At 43.9% G+C, this 24,106-nt stretch overlaps 1 protein-coding gene across 1 annotated transcript; it reads right to left on the minus strand.

Moving 5' to 3' along the window:
* Positions 1-229: 229 nt before the first annotated feature.
* Positions 230-4,017, minus strand: LOC112235713 (protein Tob1). Its single transcript, XM_024404193.2, is given in 4 exon segments — positions 230-1,348; positions 1,351-1,425; positions 1,428-2,403; positions 3,712-4,017. Coding segments are annotated over 3 exon segments (1,254 nt in total). The 5' UTR covers positions 2,272-2,403; positions 3,712-4,017; the 3' UTR covers positions 230-1,013.
* Positions 4,018-24,106: the final 20,089 nt, after the last annotated feature.

A 24,106-nucleotide genomic window follows, 5' to 3' on the forward strand; every position in this document is an offset into this window, starting at 1 on the left:
ATAGTAATGAGTTATTCGTAAAATGAGATTCTGGGCCTAACAAATGCAAGCAATCAATAAATCTAATGTCCACAAATCATGTTTTGACTGTAGTTTAATTTATTAAAAAGACCAGGGTGCAAATATTTTAAAAAAATATGTAAAAAGAGAAACATAATTTAAGCATTTTTAATACAAAACAATAAACTATTCCAGTCCCTCTTGACATCTAAGACACGGACAAAAAAAATAGTTTGTTATATCATTTTTTTTTAATCAAGTATTACACAATGTAGGTACAAAATTAAAATGTATACAATTTACATTTTTTGTACATAATATAGCAAAATCTTTCAACTCTTAAGAGAAAATACAACTCTTGTTGTACATGAAATTCCACCACGAAGGAAAACTCTGTACGCAATCTTAAGAATACGTGATGAATTTTAAAGACAATTCTTTACCTAAAAATAAAAATACTACTAATAAAAAAAACACAATGACAAGCTGCTGCAGCCATCACTGGAGTAGTAAAAAGATAGATGCACTGCCATGTCAAAGAAACAATATATACTTTGATATCTTAAACTCTGTACTAAATTAAATTATACAAGTAGAAAAAGACCAAGTAACCCCATTTAGTAGTGCAAAGTCATACAAATCTGCCATGTCCTAACACATGTAAAACACTAAGAGGACAGAAACATTTTATTTTTTTTTAATCCATGTTAATGGAGTTTTTTTTTTGTATTTCAAACATAGTACAAAAATATATTTTGTGCTCGGTTGACAAAAAAAACAACTATGCATGTTGAATTTAAGTAATCAAGCTTGGACGTGTTCGTACAACAAACTTTTAGTAAATATAAACTAATTCAATGGGGCAGAGAAAAAGCACCCTTGGACACATGCTGCTTCCCTAACTAGATAGAAAGCTACTCAAGAGGTTCCTTGAAAATCCAGTTCTTCGTAATGCTTCCCTTCAAGCTACCGTCGTCATTAAGAAATAACATGTTCAAGTCCTAGTGTCAGGTTTAGTTAGCCATGACCGACTGGAATTGCTGCTTGGAATACTGCATGTTGCTGAGGTTGAAGTTCAGCCCATCATTGAGGGTCTTGTCGTTGAGATCTCCGTAGGCCGCAAACACGTCAAAGGCATCGTTGTACTGCAGCGGGCTGAGGCTGAGAGAGCCCTCGCTGGGGAACACGCCCCCGGAGCTCCCCTGACCCTGGAGGCTGGGGAACACGCCCCCGGAGCTCCCCTGACCCTGGAGGCTGGGGAACACGCCCCCGGAGCTCCCCTGACCCTGGAGGCTGGGGAACACGCCCCCGGAGCTCCCCTGACCCTGGAGGCTGGGGAACACGCCCCGGAGCTCCCCTGACCCTGGAGGCTGGGGAACACGCCCCCGGAGCTCCCCTGACCCTGGAGGCTGGGGAACACGCCCCGGAGCTCCCCTGACCCTGGAGGCTGGGGAACACGCCACCGGAGCTCCCCTGACCCTGGAGGCTGGGGAACACAAACTCCTTAGCATTAGGAGAGAGTGCAGAGGCATTCTGCTGCTGGCCCAGGCCGTACAGAGAGTACATAGAGGTGGAAACGGCTTTCTGCTTCATTAGAGTGTTCACATTCAGCCCCAGGTCATTGGTTGGGGAGGTGCGGGCCACCTTGTTGGCGTTACCATTGTTGTTGTTGCGGCCGGAGATCTTCATCTTGGTGGAGCCAAACTTGGTGGCGGCAAAGGTGGCGGTGGTGAAGGTTATTGGATAGGTGGAGCGCGGCATGAACGAGGGGCTAATGGCCGCAGATTGCCCGAAAGGGGGTGAAGGAGAGCTGGACTCAGAAGAGGTCCCGATAGAGTCACTGATGGGCATGAAGACCTGGGCCTCTGGGTTGAAGCTGTTCTTGATCTCCTTGTCCAACTCGGACCCGTTGTTCTCATTGTTATCATCCACATACAGCACCTTGACCGGCCCCTTCTCGCCAAGCTGGTAGGACACCTCGAAGGGGTCAATCCACACACTTAGGTCCTGAGGGAGATTATCCCGGACGTCGTCCAAGTCCAGGCCGCTCTCCTTGGCTGCCTGCTCCACCACAGGGTCCACCTTCTCCCCTACGTGGAGGCACCTGTACCCAGAGCCCTTGTATGGCTTATCCGTGTACCAGTGGCCATCGTACTTCTTCTTCAGCTGCCTCTCGAGCTCCTCACCGAAGATGTTCACACGCCGTCTGGGGAGTTTGTTGTACAAGTAGGAAATAATAAAGTTAAGTGCTACTTGGATTTCAAGCTGCATAGCTGCTTCCCGGTTATGATGTGGGTATTCCTGAGCGTTGCAGTGATAAGCAGTTTGGGCCAAACAGAGGGACAGAGTAAGTGGTAGATGCTGAAACGATATCCTTCCGTCCACAGGATAAGGTTCCTAAGCCTGGAAGAAGAGGAGAGATAAATTAACAAAAACACGATGACAATGGTATATGGCTAATTATAAACCGGGTATCCTGGATGCTGACTTGCTAAAACAGCATTTCAGCCGTGTAAATATCAGACAATTCCACAAACCCCTGAGGTGACTTATTGCTATTATAAACTGGTTAAACGTTATAAACGTGTGTGTGTTTGCGCAATAATCTATTTAACTCACCGTTGTAAAGATGTTGGCTTCATAAACCTGATTGCATTTACAGTAGAGTACTAAATGTGCTCTGCCATTCCCTTCCCAGTACAGTGCATTGCTGTGTCCACCAGACAGGGTGTACAATATCACTAGCTATAAGTAAGGCCTAAACATACGGACTAGCATAGTTGACCTCTGGACAGTGGTGGCTCAGCGGGTTAACGCAATTAAAGTAACAATGTAATTAGCCAATGATCCGAGACAATTGTAACCTCACCTGATATAGAATATTTCTTGCGCGCTGACAAACACACACACGTCCCTAATTCATTTGATATGATGAGATGAAAGAATCATGTTGTCTAGTGAAGGTAACAGAAGAAACCGTGTCCGTGAACCACCACTGGCTAGAGAATCATGTATTGTTAGAGAGCAGCTGGTGAGCTGATCTAGCAAAGAGAACCCTTGTTACATAATCCTCATTGAATTTCTATTCACGGTCATAGATGTCCTTCTCTTTTAGAAATGACGCTTACCATTACCTAGCTAGTGATATATATATATATATATATATATATATATGAGATGATCAAACGTCCAATCCAAATCCTACAGCTTGCCTCGCTTCAATTGAATCCATCAATCAGTAACTTAGCCAACGTTAGCTAGTTAAGCACCAAGGTTTTGAAGGAAATGTAGTATTGTAAACAGCAGCTATGCTTACCACTACGGTATAGACTTAACCTGTTACATGAAATCTCATCGGATGTGTAATTTAACATGAAGACTGTTGAATGTGCTCCCATCCTTCACTGTCATTCAATGACCACCGAGCTAACAAAAATACGTCTGGTTGTTAGCTCAAAATAGTTTGATTTAAACTTTCTAGCTAGATATTTCCCATCGTCAGCTATATCAACTAGCTATCTAACGTTATTACTAATAATTATCTGTGCTAGCTAGCTAACGTTATAACCAACCCAAAACAAGACGGAACAAAGCGGTTTATATCATAAGTTAGCTCGTCTCTAGGGATTTGAACAACAATATAACTTAATAACTAGCTACCTCGCTAACGACTTCTATTGAAATAGCTAAATAAAAGAGAAGTATACTTACATGTAAGTATCCAACGTTACAGTTACATAGAAATACACAGCAGGTCGTTGCTTCTGCACAGCTTCGATGACGAGTGACTTAACGTCAGTTAGCTACTGTAGCAAACCAAAATAACGTTGTCAAATACTAACTAAATGGAGACGGTTAGCTACTTCATTGTTGAACAAAATTGTCCTGCTGCTGTAATGACTATATATTATTCCAGTTATGTTATGTTATGCGGGCGACAATTTTTTATTTCGTCTGGAAGTTTTTTATTTTATTTTTACAACTGCGCTTTAAAGTTCGGATTGTCTCGTTTATATATAGGTAGTACTCCGCCACGGACACAAAAAAAAGGCGGTGATGAGGTGCTCAGAGGTCGAGCCTAAATAACGGTTTTCCATTGGCCAAACTCGGCCTTCGTCATTCGTGAACTACTTCATCTTGCATTCCGATTGGCTGTTTAGCAAGTCAGTCAATAGCAAGGGTTTATTTACGGTAGTGGTTAGCGTTTCATGTGTATTTGGACCACAAGTAATCATAATGTTGAAGGTTGTTGAGATAGCGTCTGAACATTAATGGATGTACTTTGACAGTAGTAAATAAATTCCATTCAATTTCATAGCGAAGAAACGGACACTTAAACCCAGTGCGATATAGTGTCTCAAATATATGAGACAATGATTTGTTGTAGTTGCTCTGATTATGCCCAAAGATTATGCCAGTGTGATTACTTCGGAAATGCAATGATCATTGTGAGACGACGTGCAAAAAAGGTTGTGGAGAGGGAAAAGTAGTGCACGGGCAGTTTGGCGGAAGGACACATGTCACCGGGTAGGGTTGTACTCTGTTCCGTTTGGTACTTGGGACATTGGCTGTACAGTCTGTACAGTTTGCGAATTTTGTTTTGATATGCTTTAGCTTGAAGTTACAGGTTTATTCTGACCTCGCTCTCTTAAACACTAGGTATACAAGAGAGAAATTGATATATTAAAATGAACGGACATTAGAGTTAAAAGGTTATGCATATTGGGTCCTTGCTTAAAAAATAGGATATTACGTGTAAGTGTTACGTTTTATAGTAGGCTAAAGTTCCCTAGGTTACAGGTTCCTATGATGAAACTTGTAGGTCATTGTCTGTGGGACCGTGTGAGTGACTGGTTTTGTTACACAATGGTCAAGCTCTTTCTGTTTGTGTCCTAGTACAGCAACTGTGTAAAGCTCAAAGACGTTTTTTTTTTTGGTATTACTTTTACTGTTGAACGCCAGTATAAATATAGTAAAGTATACACTATAAGGTAAAACGAAATCAGTTTTGAGCAAAATGGGGCTTTTTTTTTTACACAACTGCAAACTTCAAGGTGTAGGGCATTCAAAGAGTGGGTCTCATGGGGATTTGTGATGTCATCGGCCTCCCCCCTTGCTTGAGGAACCAATAGAGGAGCGTTAGAGAACAAAAGAGGAACGTGGATCAGAGCACGTGGTCCGTCCAGTTCAAGTGTTCAGCAGTCTGATAGGTTGTAGATAGAAACTTTTTCCTCTGAGCCTGTTCATATCAGACCTCATGCTCCGATACCGTCTGCACGACAATGAGGGAGAGAACATGCCTGGGGTGTGTGGGGTCCTTGATGATACCGTGGGACTTCCTCAGACACTGTTTGAGTAGATGTCCTGGATGGGTGGGAGCACGGTCCCAGTGATGTACGGGGTCGTCTTCACCACCCGCTGGAGGGCCTTACGGTCGTGGATATAGCAATTCCCGTACCAGGCCGTGATGCAACTGGTCAGGTAGTATGCATCGGTAGTATTTGGAGAGGACCCGGGGCGGCATGCCAAATTTGTTCAGCCGCCTTAGGACGTAAAGACGCTGTTGCGCCCTCTTGACCAGAGTGGTGGTGTTGTTGGTCCTCTGTGATGTCCTGTGATGTCCTCTGGTCCTCTGTGATGTCCTCTGTGATGTCCTGTGATGTCCTCTGGTCCTCTGTGATGTCCTGTGATGTCCTCTGGTCCTCTGTGATGTGGACACTGAGAAACTTAAAACTGCTGACTCTCTCTACTGCAGTACCGTTGATGTGGATTGGGTCATGTTCCCTCCTCTCCTCTCAAAAATTAATTACAGTTGAAAATGTTCAACAAGTTCAAATTCAATCCATCATTAATTTCATTAATTTCACATTTCAAATAATAAACAATTAAAACAATAAGTAATCAATTCAAATTAAGCATTTATTTTTTTAAAGAAACAAAAGCAATCAATCAATCAGAAAATCTGTCACTCAATTCAGTCAGTCAGTCAGTCCACAATGTACAGTATGTGTCTTTGTGTTGGGGGAGGGGAAGTGGTGGGGATTGTGCTGGCAGTTGCTGAAAAGTGGTGACAGTTGTGGTTGGTCGGTGCTGTGTCTGGGACCAGGAAAACCTGGGTTGGTTCTGGTGTTAGGGCCGGGACTGGAAGTCATGCTGGGACCGGGACTGGAGGTCAAGGGTTTGTTTTGGGTCTGGTGCTGGGGACCGGGGAGGGGGGGGGAAACTGGAACCCGGAAACCTGAAACCGGAACTGGGGCTGTTACAGGTGCTGAGTTGGGATCTGGGTCTGTAGAGGGGAGGAAGGACGACCTGAGGAGCAGACAAACACACCTGGAAGCACAAGACCTGGAGGTCAGTGATGGTACTCTCCTGTGGCCTGCTCGCTCCAGGCGTAGGTCTAGAGCTTTGGTCCTTCCTCCGTGCCTTCTGGTGTGGTGATGAATGGTTCCTGCTTCTGGTCTGGTTCTGTGAGAGGGATACGAGTAGGGGGAAGAGATGGAGAGGGAGCAGGGGGGTGGTGGAGGGTATGTCCATCGGCCTGGGCTGGTGTTGGAGTAGGAGCGATGTGACGGCAAGGCTGGACGCCGGAGGCTGGAAGACAAAGGGAGGAAATAGGGCCCAGATCCACCTGGGGGAAGCTCTCTATAGGTACCTCATTTCATCTATAGATGGATTATCTAGTGGGGAGGCCACCTTGAACACCCATCTGGGGAAAATCTTTCTGTTCGGAGTGTTGTCAGGGTCATGATGATGGGTTATTGGGGCAGAGTTCAGGTCTGATTGATTCATTGCATATTTGGATGAGGGCCTCTAGCGGGTCATTTGTGTTGAGTGGTTATTGGCTGTTCACAGGTCTTGACGTGTCTCCCCACTGACTGCCTGTTGAAACCTTGTACTGTCTTGGTGGGGGATGCTGGGAGGGGTGAAGGTGGTTCAGAGGGTCCGAGGGTTCTGGACTGAGGCTGGCTGGCATCAGGGTTTGGGTTCTGGGACGGTCTTCTGGTTTGGTCTCTTGTTGGTCTGTTGTTTGTCTGGTCTTGTCCGTTTGGAAATGTTAGTCCAGTTTGGGTCGTCATCGTCATCTAAGAACTGGAGTTGTGTAAGCTCTCTCAAATCCGGCTCCCATTTGACCAGGGGTTTGGAGGGGGTGGAGGTGGTAATCAAGGGATTTGTTGGGGTGCAAAGGTGGAGGGGCCGGCATGGGGGGGGCTGTTTCTGAGACATCTTGGGTTGTGCCTGTAGAAAGGTCTGTGTCTTTGATGTTATTGTCTGGTGGAGAGGGTGGAGGGGGTTTGGTTAGCGTCCTTGGCCCTTGCCCTGCCGGCGTAGGAACTGGGGCAGGTTCTGAAGAAATGGCGCCCTTTCCCACACAGGTTGCAGGGGCATGTGGAGGTACAGTCTGAGGTGGAATGGTTGTCTATGGTTGTGAATGGTTGTCTATACATACCTTGCAGATGATGGCTGTGCAGGAAATGGCCAGATGGCCCAGTTGTTTGAAGTTTCTGCACAGTTTCTGCACAGTTTGGGCATGCAGTAGTATTTTTTAAAATTGTATTTACCTTTATTTAACTAGACAAGTCAGAACTGCCAGCGGGACACCTGTCGACAACTTCCGGTGAAATTGGAGGGCACGCAATTCAAATAAATAATCGTACAAATTATGGATATTTAACATTTCAGTTGTTTTTTCTTTGTTTTTTTCTTTGGATTTTCTCCTACCATATCAATTGTGTTATAGTCTTATACATTATTTTAACACATTGAAGTTTGTAGAAATGTTTTCTATCCAATAGTACCAATTATATGCATATCCTGGCTTCGGGGCCTGAGTAACAGGCAGTTTACTTTGGGCATGCCAGTCAGGCGGAAATTGAGAAAAAGGTAGAAGTCAATTGAACAATTTCTTATTTACAATGACGGCCTACCAAAAGGCAAAAGGCCTCCTGCGGGGACGGAGGCTGGGATTAAAAATTAAGTTAAATTATAGAACAAAACACACATCACGACAAGAGACACCACAACACTACATAAAGAGAGACCTAAGACAAAACATAGCATGGTAGCAACACAACATGGCAGCAGCACAATATGTTAGCAGCACAAAACATGGTACAAGCATTATTGGGCACAGAGGGCAAGAAGGTAGAGACAACAATACCTCACACAAAGCAGCCACAACTGTCAGTAAGAGTGTCCATGATTGAGTCGTTGAATGAAGAGATTGAGATAAAACTGTCCAGTTTGAGTGTTTGTTGCAGCTTGTTCCAGTCGCTAGCTGCAGCGAACTGGAAAGAGGAGAAACCCAGGGATGTGTGTGCTTTGAGGACCTTTAACAGAATGTGACTGGCAGAACGGGTGTTGTATGTGGAGGATGAGGGCTGCAGTAGGTATCTCAGATAGGGGGGAGTGAGGCCTAAGAGGGTTTTATAAATAAGCTTCATCCAATCAGCCTTGCGACAGGTATACAGAGATGACCAGTTTACAGAGGAGTATAGAGTGCAGTGATGTGTCCTATAAGGAGCATTGGTGGCAAATCTGATGGCCAAATTGTAAAGAACATCTAGCCGCTCGAGAGCACCCTTACCTGCCGATCTATAAATTACATCTCTGTAATCTAGCATGGGTAGGATGGTCATCTGAATCAGAGTTATTTTGTCAGCTGGGGTGAAAGAGGAGCGATTACGATAGAGGAAACCAAGTCTAGATTTAACCTTAGCTTGCAGCTTTGATATGTGCCGAGAGAAGGACACTGTACCGTCTAGCCATACTCCCAAGTACTTGTATGAGGTGACTACCTCAAGCTCTAAACCCTCAGAGGTAGTAATCACACCGGTGGGGAGAGGGGCATTCTTCTTACCAAACCACATGACCTTTGTTTTGGAGATATTCCGAACAAGGTTAAGGGCAGAGAAAGCTTGTAGTAGTGGACAGACCCTCTGTTGTTTCCCAGTGCTGGGGAGGTGTTGGACTCCGCCCACTGCGGTTAGGCCCAGTCTTAACATTACTAGCCATTTTCGTGCCCCAGTCCAGACGTTGTCTTCGTCCAGGACACTACTAGTCGCTGACTTGAGGGTGGCGAACCTGCTTAACCAAACTTGTATGTCGTACTGTACTGTCGTACTGTACTGTAACTACCTTTCATTCTTCCGTAAAGGGGGCTATTATGCTCGAAGTTTGCTAAACAGGGCTGAATCTTAGCCGTTTCTGAATTTTAACCCAAACTGTTCTAGTAACTGGGGGTTCTTGAAACTGGCTACGCATGATTGCTGTGGCCTTGGGGGTTTCACCAGGCAGTTCAAGTCAGATGGCACAAATCCCTCCCTATAGGCTGACTCATTGTTGTTGTTTATCAGGCCTACAACCGTGGTGTCGTCTGCAAACTTTATGATGGAGTTGCTGTCATGCAAAGCCATGCAGTCGTGGGTGAACAGGGAGTACAGAAGAGCACTGAGGACACACCCTTGGGGGTGCCCTGTGTTAAGAGTCAGTGTGGAGGAGGTGTTGTTGCCAATACTCACAGCCTGTGGTCTGCCGGTCAGGATGTCCAGGATCCAGTTACAGAGGATGGTGTCCAGACCCAGGGCTCTGAGCTTGGTGTCCAGACCCAGGGCTCTGAGCTTGGTGTCCAGACCCAGGGCTCTGAGCTTGGTGTCCAGACCCAGGGCTCTGACCTTGGTGTCCAGACCCAGGGCTCTGAGCTTGGTGTCCAGACCCAGGGCTCTGAGCTTGGTGTCCAGACCCAGGGCTCTGAGCTTGGTGTCCAGACCCAGGGCTCTGAGGGCTCTGAGCTTGGTGTCCAGACCCAGGGCTCTGAGCTTGGTGTCCAGACCCAGGGCTCTGAGCGTGGTGTCCAGACCCAGGGCTCTGAGCGTGGTGTCCAGACCCAGGGCTCTGAGCTTGGTGTCCAGACCCAGGGCTCTGAGCTTGGTGTCCAGACCCAGGGCTCTGAGCTTGGTGACCAGACCCAGGGCTCTGAGCTTGGTGTCCAGACCCAGGGCTCTGAGCTTGGTGTCCAGACCCAGGGCTCTGAGCTTGGTGTCGAGCTTGGAGGAAACTATAGTGTTGAATGCTGAACTGTAGTCAATGAACAGCATTCTGTGGATCTGTTGGTTCTCACATCCGTGTTTCTCATGTCCAGATGTGTTACAGCCATGTGATTAGCAATGGAAATGGCATCTTCCAAGGATCTATTGGAGCGGTATGCAAATTAGAGTGGATCCAGTGTGCCTGGCATGCTGGCCTTGAAAGCACTTCATGATGATCGAGGTGAGCGTGACTGGGTGAATGTCATACCTGGACCATCTTTTGAGATCTCTCTGTCCCTCCCTCCTAGTCCTAAGATGTTTGACATCACAGCCCTCTCTTACTTAACATGAACTCTGGAGCACAATAAACACAAAACCGTATTAATTAACTATACAGCTTGGGCAATGGGGGTTCAGAGGAGGGGAACAGATTTGAGACAGAATATTATATCCTGCCCTGAATACCCAGGCAAAAGGAGACAGTATGTTTCATAAATGATTGATTTGTTCAGTCTGAAATATTGTCCAACTCAGGGGATGGACGTTAATGCAGTGCATTCTGGGAAACCCGGAATGCAGTGATGCAATACAATATTAGAATTGATTATAGTATGATTGACATTCATTTATAGAAGAGTGTCTGTTTTTCAGCTACATGTTTTTCTGCAGCCTCAGGCAACTCTCCCTCCCTCCCTCCCTCCTTCTCTCTCCCTCCCTCCTTCTCTCCCTCCCTCTCTCTCCTCCCTCCCTCCCTCTCTCTCTCTCTCTCCCTCCCCCCCCCTCCCTCCCTCCCTCCCTCCCTCCCTCTCCCTCCCTCTCTCTCTCTCTCTCTCTCCTTCTCTCTCCCTCCTTCTCTCTCCCTCCCTTCTTCTCTCTCCCTCCCTCCTTCTCTCTCCCTCCCTCCTTCTCTCTCCCTCCCTCCTCTCTCTCTCCTTCTCTCTCCCTCCCTCCATCCCTCCCTCCCTCCCTCGCTCTCTCTCCCTCCCTCCCTCCCTCCCTCCCTCCCTCCCTCCCTCCCTCCTCCTCCCTCCCTCCTCTCTCCCTCCCTCCCTCTCTCCAGATTGGGCCTCTGTAGGGGTGAGAGATGAGTCCCAGCAGGGAGGATCCTGTGTGATGGAGCCATAAAAACACTACAGAAGCCATTGGACACAGACCAAGACATGGCTGCATTCAGGTTGAGAGTTAACCAAATCAAGCAATCTGTATGCTATGAATTACAGTATATAACATATACTCGTAAGCAGACGCTGTCATCCAAAGCAATTTACAGTCACGTGTGTGTAACAGTATAGCTTCCGTCCCTCTCCTCGCCTTGAACCAGGGACCCTCTGCACACATCAACAACTGACACCCACGAAGGATCGTTACCCATCACTCCACAAAAGCCGCGGCCCTTGCAGAGCAAGGGGAACCACTACTTCAAGGTCTCATAGCGAGTGACGTCACCAATTGAACCGCTATTAGCGCGTACCACCGCTAACTAGCTAGTCATTTCACATCCGTTACATGTGCATGCATTTTCCATATGGGTGGCCCCAAGCGGCAATCGAACCCTCTACTTTTGGCGTGGCAATCACCATGCTCAACCGGGTAAGCCACACAGGGCCACAGTGAAAAGGACAGTTTGAATATCAATACATACCACAAATGCCTATCTTATTTGGTTGTTATTCCCACAACACGGCAGCATTCGGGCAGTGAGATGACCAAACACTGCAAAATGGCCTTCTTTAACATTGAAAATCCAACTACATACACTGTGGCTGTGTTATTTGGTTGTTATTTCCACGAGATGGAGTGTGTTAAAAATGTATGAAGATTCTCCCCCCCCAACTGGTTTAATAGCATTCAGGCTCGCCAGGTTTCTCGCTGGTTTCTGCCTCTTGTCACCAAAGGGCCCCACTGTTTTTGTTGTTGTTGTGGTGAGGTGCTCCCAGTTGTGTTTTTGAAAGTGTAAATGATAATGAAAAGAACATAGGCAACTTTAAACTTTATCTCCTCCCTCTTGGGGTAAAAAAACATCTTCCTTTCCAGTTGTGTGTGTGTGTGTGTGTGTTTTTCTGTGTGTGTGTGTGTGTGTGTGTGTGTGTGTGTGTGTGTGTGTGTGTGTGTGTGTGTGTGTGTGTGTGTGTGTGTGTGTGTGTGTGTGTGTGTGTGTGTGTGTGTGTGCGTGTGTGTTTTTCTGTGTGTGTGCGTGCGTGTGTGTGTGTGTGTGCGTGCGTGCGTGCGTGTTTTCTGTGTGTGTGCGTGTGTGTTTTTCTGTGTGTGTGTGTGCGTGCGTGTGTGTGTGTGTGTGTGCGTGCGTGTGTGTGTGTGTGTGTGCGTGCGTGTGTGTGTGTGTGTGTGTGTGCGTGCGTGCGTGCGTGTTTTTCTGTGTGTGTGTGTGTGTGTCCCACAAGAATAGTAAACACATGATTATTGACCAACTGGGGACATTAGTCTCCACGAGGTCAAATGCTAATACTAATGCTAAATGCTATTCTAACTTTCACCCTTTTAGGGGGTGGGGGGGTTTGTGCTCACTAGTCACACTTCCCTGCTAAGAAGTAGGAATGTCATTAAGTATGTTAATACCTGTTAATACCTGTTAATACCTGTTAATACCTGCACAGCTGGACTCTACTGAATACATGCATGCTTTGAAGAGGTTTGAGCAATGGGCTCAGGGAAAAGAGTTGGAAATAACTTTCAGGCTAAATAAACTAACACTAAAATGTTGATATACAGTACACGCATGGGAGGTGGGACTGGGAACCGGAAGTGTTCATGGATTTGGACAGTACAACCTCCTAGTTATCATAACCATGTATGTAAAGTCTGGGCGGCAGGTAGCCTAGTGGTTAGTGGTTAGAGCATTGGGCCAGTAACTGAAAGGTTGTTGGATCGAATCCCTGAGCCGACAAGGTAAACATCTGTTGTTCTGCCCCTGAACAAGGCAGTTAACCCACTGTTCAACGGTAGGCTGTCATTGTAAATAAGAAATTGTCTTGTTAAATTAAGGTCACGTCTTTGGTACTGAGCCTATATATATATATATATATATATATATATATATATATATATATATATATATATATATATATATATATATATATATGCCTGATATAAGCAAGGTCCATGTCTGAATGTCTAAACAGTGTTGACAGACTAGCTCCTATGAAAATGACTGTGGAGGTGGATCTATATTAACTATCTATTCATGTATTAACTATCTATTCATGTATTAACTATCTATTAATGTCTATTAACTATCTATTAATGTATTAACTATCAGTGGGATCCATTCTGTTCCAGGTTGGGTTTCATTTTAGGGATTATGTTCAGAAGGCTATGATGAATCAGCCAGCCAGTCACATTCAGCTAATGGCAGCAAACGTGGCACAGACACAAAATGGCATACTTCTGACACCCTATTCCTTGTGTAGTGCAATACTCTTGATCAGAGCCATATAGCCTAGAGCCTTCAGACGGAACTCTGGACCTCAAAGCCAGTTCCACTGCATGTTTCCAATGTTCCTCTCTAATCAGGGACTGATTTAGACCTGGTACACCAGGTCGGTGAAATGACCTCTCAGATGGAACAGAAAACCAGTTGTCTCCGGAGCTCGTAGGGAAACGAGTTGAATACACCGGGCCTATACTGGCCTAGAACCATATACAGTAGAAAAAACACACAGCTCTTGGCTAACTCACACAGCTCTTGGCTAACTCACACAGCTCTTGGCTAACTCACACAGCTCTTGGCTAACTCACACAGCTCTTGACAAACGTACACAGCTCTTGACAAACGCACACAGCTCTTGGCTAACGCACACAGCTCTTGGCTAACGCACACAGCTCTTGGCTAACACACACAGCTCTTGGCTAACGCACACAGCTCTTGGCTAACTCACACGGCTCTTAGCTAACTCACACAGCTCTTGGCTAACTCACACAGATTTTTTAACCAGGTAGGCTAGTTGAGAACAAGTTCTCATTTTCAACTGCGACCTGGCCAAGATAAAGCAAAGCACTGCGACACAAACAACAGCACAGAGTGTACATGGAATAAACAAACATACAGCCAATAACACAATAGAGAAAAAGTCTATATACAGTGTGTGCAAATGAGGTAAGATAAGGGAGTTAGGCAATGAATAGGCCATAGTGGCGAAATAATTACAATTTAGCAATAAACACTGGAGTGATAAATGTGCAGAAGATGAATGTACAAGTAGAGATACTGGGGTGCAAAGGAGCAGCAAAAAATAAATAAATAAATAACAGTATGGGGATGAGGAAGATGGATGGGATGGATGGGCTATTTACAGATGGGCTATGTACAGATGCAGTGATCTGTGAGCTGCTCTGACAGCTGGTGCTTAAAGTTAGTGAGGAAGATATGGGTCTCCAGCTTCAGTGATTTTTGCAATTCGTTCCAGTCATGGGCAGCAGAGAACTGGAAGGAAAGGCGGCCAAAGGAGAACTTGGCTTTGGGGGTGACCAGTGAAATATACCTGCTGGAGCACGTTCTACGGGTGTGTGCTGCTATGGTGACTAGGGAGCTGAGATAAGGCGGTGCTTTACCTAGCAAAGACTTATAGATGACCTGGAGCCAGTGGGTTTGGCGACGAATATGAAGCGAGGGCCAGCCAACGAGAGCATACAAGTCGCAGTGGTGGGTAGTATATGGGGCTTTGGTGACAAAATGGATGGCACTGTGATAGACTGCACCCAATTTGCTGAGTAGAGTGTTGGAGGCTATTTTGTAAATGACATCGCCGAAGTCAAGGATCGGCAGGATAGTCAGTTTTACGAGGGTATGTTTGGCAGCATGAGTGAAGGATGCTTTATTGCGAAATAGGAAGCTGATTCTAGATTTAATTTTGGATTGGAGATGCTTAATGTGAGTCTGGAAGGAGAGTTTACAGTCTAACCAGACACCTAGGTATTTTTAGTTGTCCACATATTCTAAGTCAGAACCGTCCAGAGTAGTGATGCTGGATGGGCGGGCAGGTGTGGGCAGCGATCGGTTGAAGAGCATGCATTTAGTTTTACTTATTTAAGAGCAATTGGAGGCCACGGAAGGAGAATTGTATGGCATTGAAGCTCATCTGGAGGTTTGTTAACACAATGTCCAGAGATATACAGAATGGTGTCGTCTGCGTAGAGGTGGATCAGAGAATCACCAGCAGCAAGAGCAACATCATTGATGTATACAGAGAAAAGAGTCGGCCAGAGAATTGAACCCTGTGACACCCCCATAGAGACTGCCAGAGGTCCGGACAACAGGCCCTCTGATTTGACACACTGAACTCTGTCTGAGAAGTAGTTGGTGAGCCAGGCGAGGCAGTCATTTGAGAAACCAAGGCTGTTGAGTCTGCCGATAAGAATGTGGTGATTGACAGAGTCGAAAGCCTTGGTCAGGTCGATGAATACAGTTGCACAGTATTGTCTCTTATCGATGGCGGTTATGATATCGTTTAGGACCTTGAGCATGGCTGAGGTGCACCCGTGGCCAGCTTGGAAACCAGATTGCATAGCGGTGAAGGAACGGTGGGATTTCGAAATGGTAGGTGGTATGTTTGTTAACTTGGCTTTCAAAGACTTTAGAAAGGCAGGGCAGGCTGGATATACTGTTGGTCTGTAACAGTTTGGGTCTAGAGTGTCACCCCCTTTGAAGAGGGGGATGACCGCGACAGCTTTCCAATCTTTAGGGATCTCAAACGATACGAAAGAGAGGTTGAACAGGCTAGTAATAGGGGTTGCAACAATTTCAGCAGATAATTTTAGAAAGAGAGGGTCCAGATTGTCTAGCCCAGCTGATTTGTAGGGGTCCAGATTTTGCAACTCTCTTCAGAACATCCGCTATCTGGATTTTGGTGAAGGAGAAATGGGGTAGGGGGGATCTTTGCTGTAAAAAAAAAAAAAAAACAGTAAATTACTGGCAGCACAGAAGATGGTAAAATACTGTAGATTTACAGGACCTTTACTGTAACACAAATGTACAGCATATAACTGGAACACCTGATTACAGTAACATGCTGTATCTCTAGAATTTACAGTACATTACTGGAAGCACAGTGGTTACTAAACTGTTGCATATTTACAGTACATTACTGGAAGCACAGTGGTTACTAAACTGTTGCATATTTACAGTACATTACTGGAAGCACAGTGGTTACTAAACTGTTGCATATTTACAGTACATTACTGGAAGCACAGTGGTTACTAAACTGTTGCATATTTACAGTACATTACTGGAAGCACAGTGGTTACTAAACTGTTGCATATTTACAGTGCATTACTGGAAGCACAGTGGTTACTAAACTGTTGCAGATTTACAGTACATTACTGGAAGCACAGTGGTTACTAAACTGTTGCAGATTTACAGTACATTACTGGAAGCACAGTGGTTACTAAACTGTTGCATATTTACAGTGCATGGGCAGTATTTCTGTTGAATGTATTTGATATAGCTATTTCAGTACTTTCAATACCTACTTTGTAATTTGTATTTCACTGGCCTGAACTACAATTCATGTAGTCTATTTTGTAAAAGTTGAAGTAGAATACATGTCGTCTGTTCTGTCTAATATAATATATCCCTCTTAACGTCAGCTCAGCATTCTCAGTAACTGTAAAAATCTTTTTACTTGCTATGACTGTGGTATATGCTTGTTTACCTTAGTTAAATACATTGACTGTAAGTCGCACTGGATAAGAGTGTCTGCTAAACGACCAAAATGTAAATATAAAAATGAACACTTGAAAAGCACTGTGGGTATTATTCTAATGAGCTACGCCCCCAAAACAAGACCAAGTCACGGCAAGTAAAATGCTTCTGTAACCATTACTAGGGATGTTGCTGTAGTTAAGGATGCGTTGGTCTTCAACATATCCTGTATTTGTAACAAGATACTTTTTGAAAATATGTTAATGAGACAAAGATTATTTTGCAGCTGACAACATTTTCTCACAATGCCCCATAATTCACAGGGTGCTGCTGCAAATATACAGCAAAACGGTAATACAGTACTGTATAGAATTACAGTAGCTAACTGTGAAAGGTTTTGCTGTAAATTTACAGTGTAGGCCTCAAATAACACGCTATGGACCAAGTGTGTGTGTGTGTGTGTGTGTGTGTGTGTGTGTGTTTTCCTGCTACAGACACACAGACAGTACACTTACACATGATATAAAGCATGTGCTTTTACAGTCAGATCGACTTGAGGAATTCAATTACACTCAGCATTGGACAGCTAGTGGTTGTGGATGGAATGGGTTTTGGAGTGAGGGCCATCCATTGCTCTCAGTGGGGATGATGTGTCACATTACCATGAATAGTGAATGGAGTCTGATACAGTGGGCTCTGAGTCTCTGGCAGTGTGATTTGTATATTTATCCTCCTCTCTTTCCTTCCTCACTCCTTTATCTTTCATTTAGACTCTGACCTTCCATTGCTTGCACACTCATTTTGGAGTCCTTAACCTAAACATATTTTCTGTCTCCTCTCTTTGCCTCTCCTCTCCTCTCCTCTCTTCTCCTCTCTTCTCTTCTCTTCTCTTCTCTTCTCTTCTCCTCTCTTCTCCTCTCCTCTTTTCTCCTCTCTTCTCCTCTCCTCTCTTCTCCTCTTTTCTCCTCTCTTCTCCTCTCCTCTTTTCTCCTCTCTTCTCTCTCCTCTTTTCTCCTCTCTTCTCCTCTCCTCTCTTCTCCTCTTTTCTCTCTTCTCTCCTCTCCTCTCTTCTCCTCTCTTCTCCTCTCCTCTTCTCTTCTCCTCTCTTCTCCTCTCCTCTCTTCTCTTCTCTTCTCTTCTCTTCTCTTCTCTTCTCTTCTCTTCTCTTCTCTTCTCTTCTCTTCTCTTCTCTTCTCTTCTCTTCTTCTCATCTCCTCTCCTCTTTTCTCCTCTCTTCTCTCTCCTCTTTTCTCCTCTCTTCTCCTCTCCTCTCTTCTCCTCTTTTCTCCTCTCTTCTCCTCTCCTCTCTTCTCCTCCTTCTCCTCTCCTCTTCTCCTCTCCTCTCTTCCTCTCTTCTCCTCTCTTCTCCTCTCTTCTCCTCTCCTCTCTTCTCCTCTCCTCTCTTCTCCCTCCTCACCTCACCTCTCCTCATCTCCTCTCCTCTCTTGCCTCTCCTCCCTCCTCTCCTTGGGTATCAAATCCATTTCTGGGACAGGGAGGACGGCACTGAGCTCTCAAAAAGAGTCTAACTAATTCATAGCTGGGGAATAAATGGATGTTTCTCAGCTTTCTCTGCTTCATATATTACAGTTTTCTCAATTGCTTAAACACTAAAACCCATTAGTTCTCAGTTGCCTGGACTCATTTAGCTATTTATGCAGTCTGTTGTCAATACCTTAAACCATTTCACATGGTAAAACACAATGTGCAGATCTCACTTAGACTTTTCAGCAAAACTCGAAACACATTCTCATTCTCAAAACACATTCTGTACTCTAATGCACATATCATCCATACTGGTAAACACAAGTGGCAACAGTCAAATAAAAATAGAGAACAAATGTCATTGATTCAACACAACCACTCAAAATGGATTTAACCTGTTTCAAATGATGCGACACAAGCAATATAAGCCAGTTCAGAGAGCAAACAGGTTGTTGAAGGTGGGAAGGAGAAAGTCTGAGAATGGATAGAAGAAACAATGTGAGAGGACGAGGACGAGTGCGTATGCGAGGTGGGCAACGAGGAGGAAGAGGAAGACAAAGATTGGAAATATCTGATGAAATTCGAACAACAGTTATAGACCATGTTCTTGTCCATGGACTGACAATGAGGGAAGCAGGACTTAGAGTGCAACCCAATTTGAGCTGATTTTCTGTGTCCACCATAGTAAGGACATTCAGAGAAGAGAACAGGTACAGGATACTACTGTATTTTTTAATTGCAAATTTACTGTACTACACTATATGGAGCTGTTTCAATAGACATTTGTAAAGTTAATCACTGTATGTATTGTACTGCATGAATATGTTTTGTAACTGCACAACTACGTTTTGTAGAATTGCAAGGCTGCCACATGCAGGTGGAAGGACAGCTATATTCACTCGGGAGCAAGAGGCCGTTATAGTTGGCATGGTCCTTCAAGATAATGCAATACGACTCAGAGAAATCCAGGAACGAGTGATACAAGGGAATCGACAGTGTGAGCATTTCCATTGACCGTGTCCTCCATCGTAACAGGATGCGAATGAAACAAGGAAACAGGGTACCTTTTGAGCGCAACTCACCAAGGGTGAAAGAACTGCGAGCTCAGTATGTGCAAGTAAGAGTACATTCAGAAACATTTACTGTAATCCAGATTGTCTACAGTACTAACACATACTATGTGAATGACATTACTCTTCAGTACATACAATGTATGTGAATTAGAAGCCTAATTGTACTCTACAGTATAGCACTGTCTCTGCACGACTTACAAAATCCTACATACAGTATATTGTATTTCTACACAGACTATTTGATTTGGAATCCTTGGACAGACCCCGTGAGTTCATCTTTGTCGATGAAGCAGGCTTCAATCTAACAAATAGGAGAAGGAGAGGCCGAAACATGATTGAACAGCGGGCCATTGTTGAAGTCCCTGGTCAACGAGGTGGCAATGTCACAATCTGTGCTGCTATCAGCAACCATGGTGTTCTACATCACCATGTTACACTCAGGCCATATAACACCCAGCACCTTCCAGATTTATTGCCAATCTAAGAGAAATTTTATTTGAGCAGCAGGTTCAAGAGCAGCAGGGTCAAGAGCTAAATGAGAATCCCATTCCCACCTATGTGATAGTGTGAGACAATGTCAGTTTCCACCGAGCTGCTCAGGTAAGGGAATGGTTTCACATCAATGGGCAGTTTATGAACTTGTACCTCCCTCCATACTCGCCTTTCCTGAATCCGATTGAGGAGTTTTTCTTCTCTTGGAGATGGAAAGTGTATGATAGACAACCCTACACCAGAGTAAATCTGCTGCAAGCCATGGATTTAGCCTGTGGTGATGTAGGTGAGGAATCATGTCAGGGCTGGATACGGCACACAAGATCCTTCTTCCCCCGTTGCCTCAGGAGGGACAATATTGCTTGTGATGTCGACGAAGTGCTCTGGCCTGACCCAGCCCAAAGACAAGAAGAAGCACATTGATCACGTTTACTCCTTTGATTTTTGTCCCTTTTAGTATTGTATACTGTATTACAGTGCATTGTAGACTGTATACTGTACAATGGACAAATTGTATGTCCCTGAACATTGTGCTTTCCATTTATTAACAGTACTGACTGCTCAATAGATTTTGACTGGATGCAAGTTCATATCAACAAAGAACAAGAATTACAGTATCACAGAGAAAAAGGACAAGTTTGTGAGATGCAGGGTACAGTAAAAATAGGGGTACAAGGAGGAGGAAGAACAAAAAACAAAATTGCAAAGAGCAAAGCAGAGTAGTAATTTCTGATCAATTTTGAGCTACTATGATAGAACATGTTTTCATTCATCAAAAGACAATGACGGAGAAATATGAATATTATTTTAGATTAAAAATTTACTTCTCTCTGAGAATTGTATGTTTTGAACAATGTGTTTTCTATTTTCGGTGTAGTGTTTACCGACTGCTTGAGAGTGTATATCATTTTGATCACTTTGTTTATGATTTGAGAGCAGTGTTTGATTTTGAACACAGGTAAAACTGTTTTGAGGCGAATGTTTCATTTTGAGAGAGGAGTCAGAGGTTATGTAAATCGTACTTGAAGATGAGGTTTTGTGTTTAATGTTTTCAGGAAATGGAGCAAATTTTCAGAAATTGTGTTTTAGCAATTGAGAAAAACTGTAAGACTTCATATGAGCATGTGATACACAACACAAGTACAAACAGAGAAAGACAGAATGGTCGCTTCACATCTAGATGTGCTTATCTTTACGTTTCTGAGTGCTACTCCTTCAATTGAGAAGCCTCACATCTCTTCTGGACAGGGGATGGGGGTCCTAGAAGTGACATTGCTCTTTGCCTGTGTCATGACGTTGGCCTGGGGGTAGGTTTATGACAGTCATAAATACTTCTTCTCCTCTTTTCCTCTCTACCCTACTGAGGTTACATTTGCAAACACCTTGGTTAACATAGAGATTCTGGGAACATCAGAAGGTGGGGAAATGAACTATATTCTGGTAATCCGACCAATTGAACATATGCGGTGGTACTTAATGAATATGATGTCAGTTCGGTTGTCATCTGAGACATTCTCATCAATGATAAGATGACATAAACTCTACAGTGGAAAGTCTACACATCAGAGTTATCGGATTCACATGGAATTGTTGTTGAATTTAAATGTTTGAATATGAAATTATTCGTGATGGGATGAAATGCGATTTTAGCTTCTAAAATGTGAGAATTGGGTTTTCATAAGGTTAGGGCTCTGCTCAATCAGTGGCCCGCCCCTGTGAAGAGTCATGGGTTATAAAACTTTTCAGACACACCCTTCTCACTCCACTACTAAGCCTTGACAACAATATAACCTGCTGTTCAGAAGATGTGAGGATGACGGTCCGATGTCAGAATGGTTCAGATAATAACTACAGAACGAAGCCAACATCAGCGTGAGCTTTGGTTGCGAATGGTATGAACTTTGAACTCTTATTCACTACAGAAGTGATACCTCCTAGCCGTTGAGTTAGCAACAGCAGCTGCAAACGAGGGTTAGGAAGGAACAGACAGAGTATCTTGTCTATCACACAACGACGTTACTACAACATATCCAATTGACCACCAGAGACATTCTTCAAAGGACAAAGGACTCGGTTTGGCAACACGGCCTTCCATCTACCACCAACCTACTGAAGCGCAGCTCAGAGTAAATATTTATTGCATTTTCCTTTTCCAAATGGGCAGTAATTTAGAATGCATAAGATACTGTATTTATGGTAGCACAGCTTCTTCCTTTGTTACTCAGTCTTCACGCTCTTTCACTCAAACCCAGACCCTTTTCTTTTGTGTGACAAGCTGTCATTGTAACGGATCTTGTCCTCCTCTTCTGAGGTTTCACTCAAACCCAGAGGTGTGACAAGCTGTCATTGTAAGGATCTTGTCCTCCTCTTCTGAGGAGGGACCAAAGGATCGGAGGACCAAAACGTAGCGTGGTAAGTGTCCATAATGTTTAATAAAAACAACAGAACACTGGAACAAAACAAAATAACGTGCATCAACGAAACAGTCCAGTGTGGCGAAAAAACACTGACACGGAAGACAAACACCCACGAAACACAGGTGGAAAAAAGGCCTAAATATGATTCTCAATCAGAGACAACTAAAGACACCTGCCTCTGATTGAGAACCATACTAGGCCGAACACAGAAACCAACATAGAAAAACAAACAGACTGCAACTCACGCCCCCAACTAAACAAAGACAAAACAAAGGAACTAAGGTCCTGACCATATACTGTTAAACGTTTTCCAAAGACAAAATTCTGTGTGATTAGTTAGGTATTTAGTAAATAAATAATGAAACAATTTTGCATTGCTGATTCAACTTGTTCAGGGGTGAAGATAACCAAGAATTTACAACTTTAAGATGAGACAGAGAAATGACTGCTTTAGGTAAAATAACTAGGTCTTTAAGAGTTTGTCAAGATCAGCTCTATAAATATTCCGTGGTGGTTAATTACATTTACTTTCAGTTAATTACATTTACATGATTACACCTGGGAAGAAAATGCTATTTTTTGAGAAGCCTGAATCCATCAATAAGAATAACGTCTGTATTCAATCCAAATCGCGTAAGTATCTCAGAAGATCTGCGTTATAGATTTAAATGTAAAGGTGCTGTTCCCGCGTTCGCTGGAGACCACATTCACGTTAAGCTCTGCATATGTCGGCTCAATCGGAAAGTGCCTTTACATTTTAACACGGATCGTCTGCGACAGCGGATTGAATCTAGCCCTGAATTACCCAGTGATGAATAAATGGGTTAATGTATGATTAGTTCTTACGGGATAGAAATGTTCATTCTACTTAGTATAATTATGTAACGCATGTAATCGCTGCATCTGTGTATCACACAATACAATTAATCCTAAAAAAACTCCTTAGTCCTTGACGATGACAACTGTCGTGTCTTTGGCTATGCGTTGTTGTTAATCGGATTAAGTGACATGACATGCTATATCTATAAAATAATTTCTCCATAATTAATGTCACCTGATTTAGCTAATCATGTAAATGTAATTAACTAGAGAGTCTTATTGATGGATTCAGGGCATTTTCTTCCCACGAAATAATATTTATAGAGCTGTTATCTTCCGAATAAACTCTTAAAGACCTAGTAATATTTTACATCAATAGCAGTCAATATTAATCGTCACATTATTTCAGTCTCATCTGTAAGTTGTAAATTCTTGGTTATCTTCACGAACCCTGGCTAACAAGTTGAATCAGCAATACAAAATTGGGTTTCATTATTTATTTACTAAATACCTAACTTATCACACAGAATTACACATACACATAATTAATCATAACTTGATTACAAATTACGCCATAAAGGAAAACGTCCCTAGTGGGCGGAACAGATATGACTGTCACGTTCTGACCTTAGTTCCTTTGTTTTGTCTTTGTTTAGTATGGTCAGGGCGTGAGTTGGGGTGGGCAGTCTGTTTGTTTTTCTATGTTGGTTTCTGTGTTCGGCCTAGTATGGTTCTCAATCAGAGGCAGGTGTCTTTAGTTGTCTCTGATTGAGAATCATATTTAGGCCTTTTTTCCACCTGTGTTTCGTGGGTGTTTGTCTTCCGTGTCAGTGTTTTTTCGCCACACTGGACTGTTTCGTTGATGCACGTTATTTTGTTTTGTTCCAGTGTTCTGTTGTTTTTATTAAACATTATGGACACTTACCACGCTACGTTTTGGTCCTCCGATCCTTCTCGCTACTCCTCCTCAGAAGAGGAGGACGAGATCCGTTACAATGACAGCTTGTCACACAAAAGAAAAGGGTCTGGGTTTGAGTGAAACCTCAGAAGAGGAGGACGAGATCCGTTACAATGACAGCTTGTCACACAAAAGAAAAGGGTCTGGGTTTGAGTGAAAGAGCGGGAAGACTGAGTAACAAA

Source organism: Oncorhynchus tshawytscha, linkage group LG24 (genome assembly GCF_018296145.1).
Source record: "Oncorhynchus tshawytscha isolate Ot180627B linkage group LG24, Otsh_v2.0, whole genome shotgun sequence".
Taxonomy (NCBI): domain Eukaryota; kingdom Metazoa; phylum Chordata; class Actinopteri; order Salmoniformes; family Salmonidae; genus Oncorhynchus; species Oncorhynchus tshawytscha.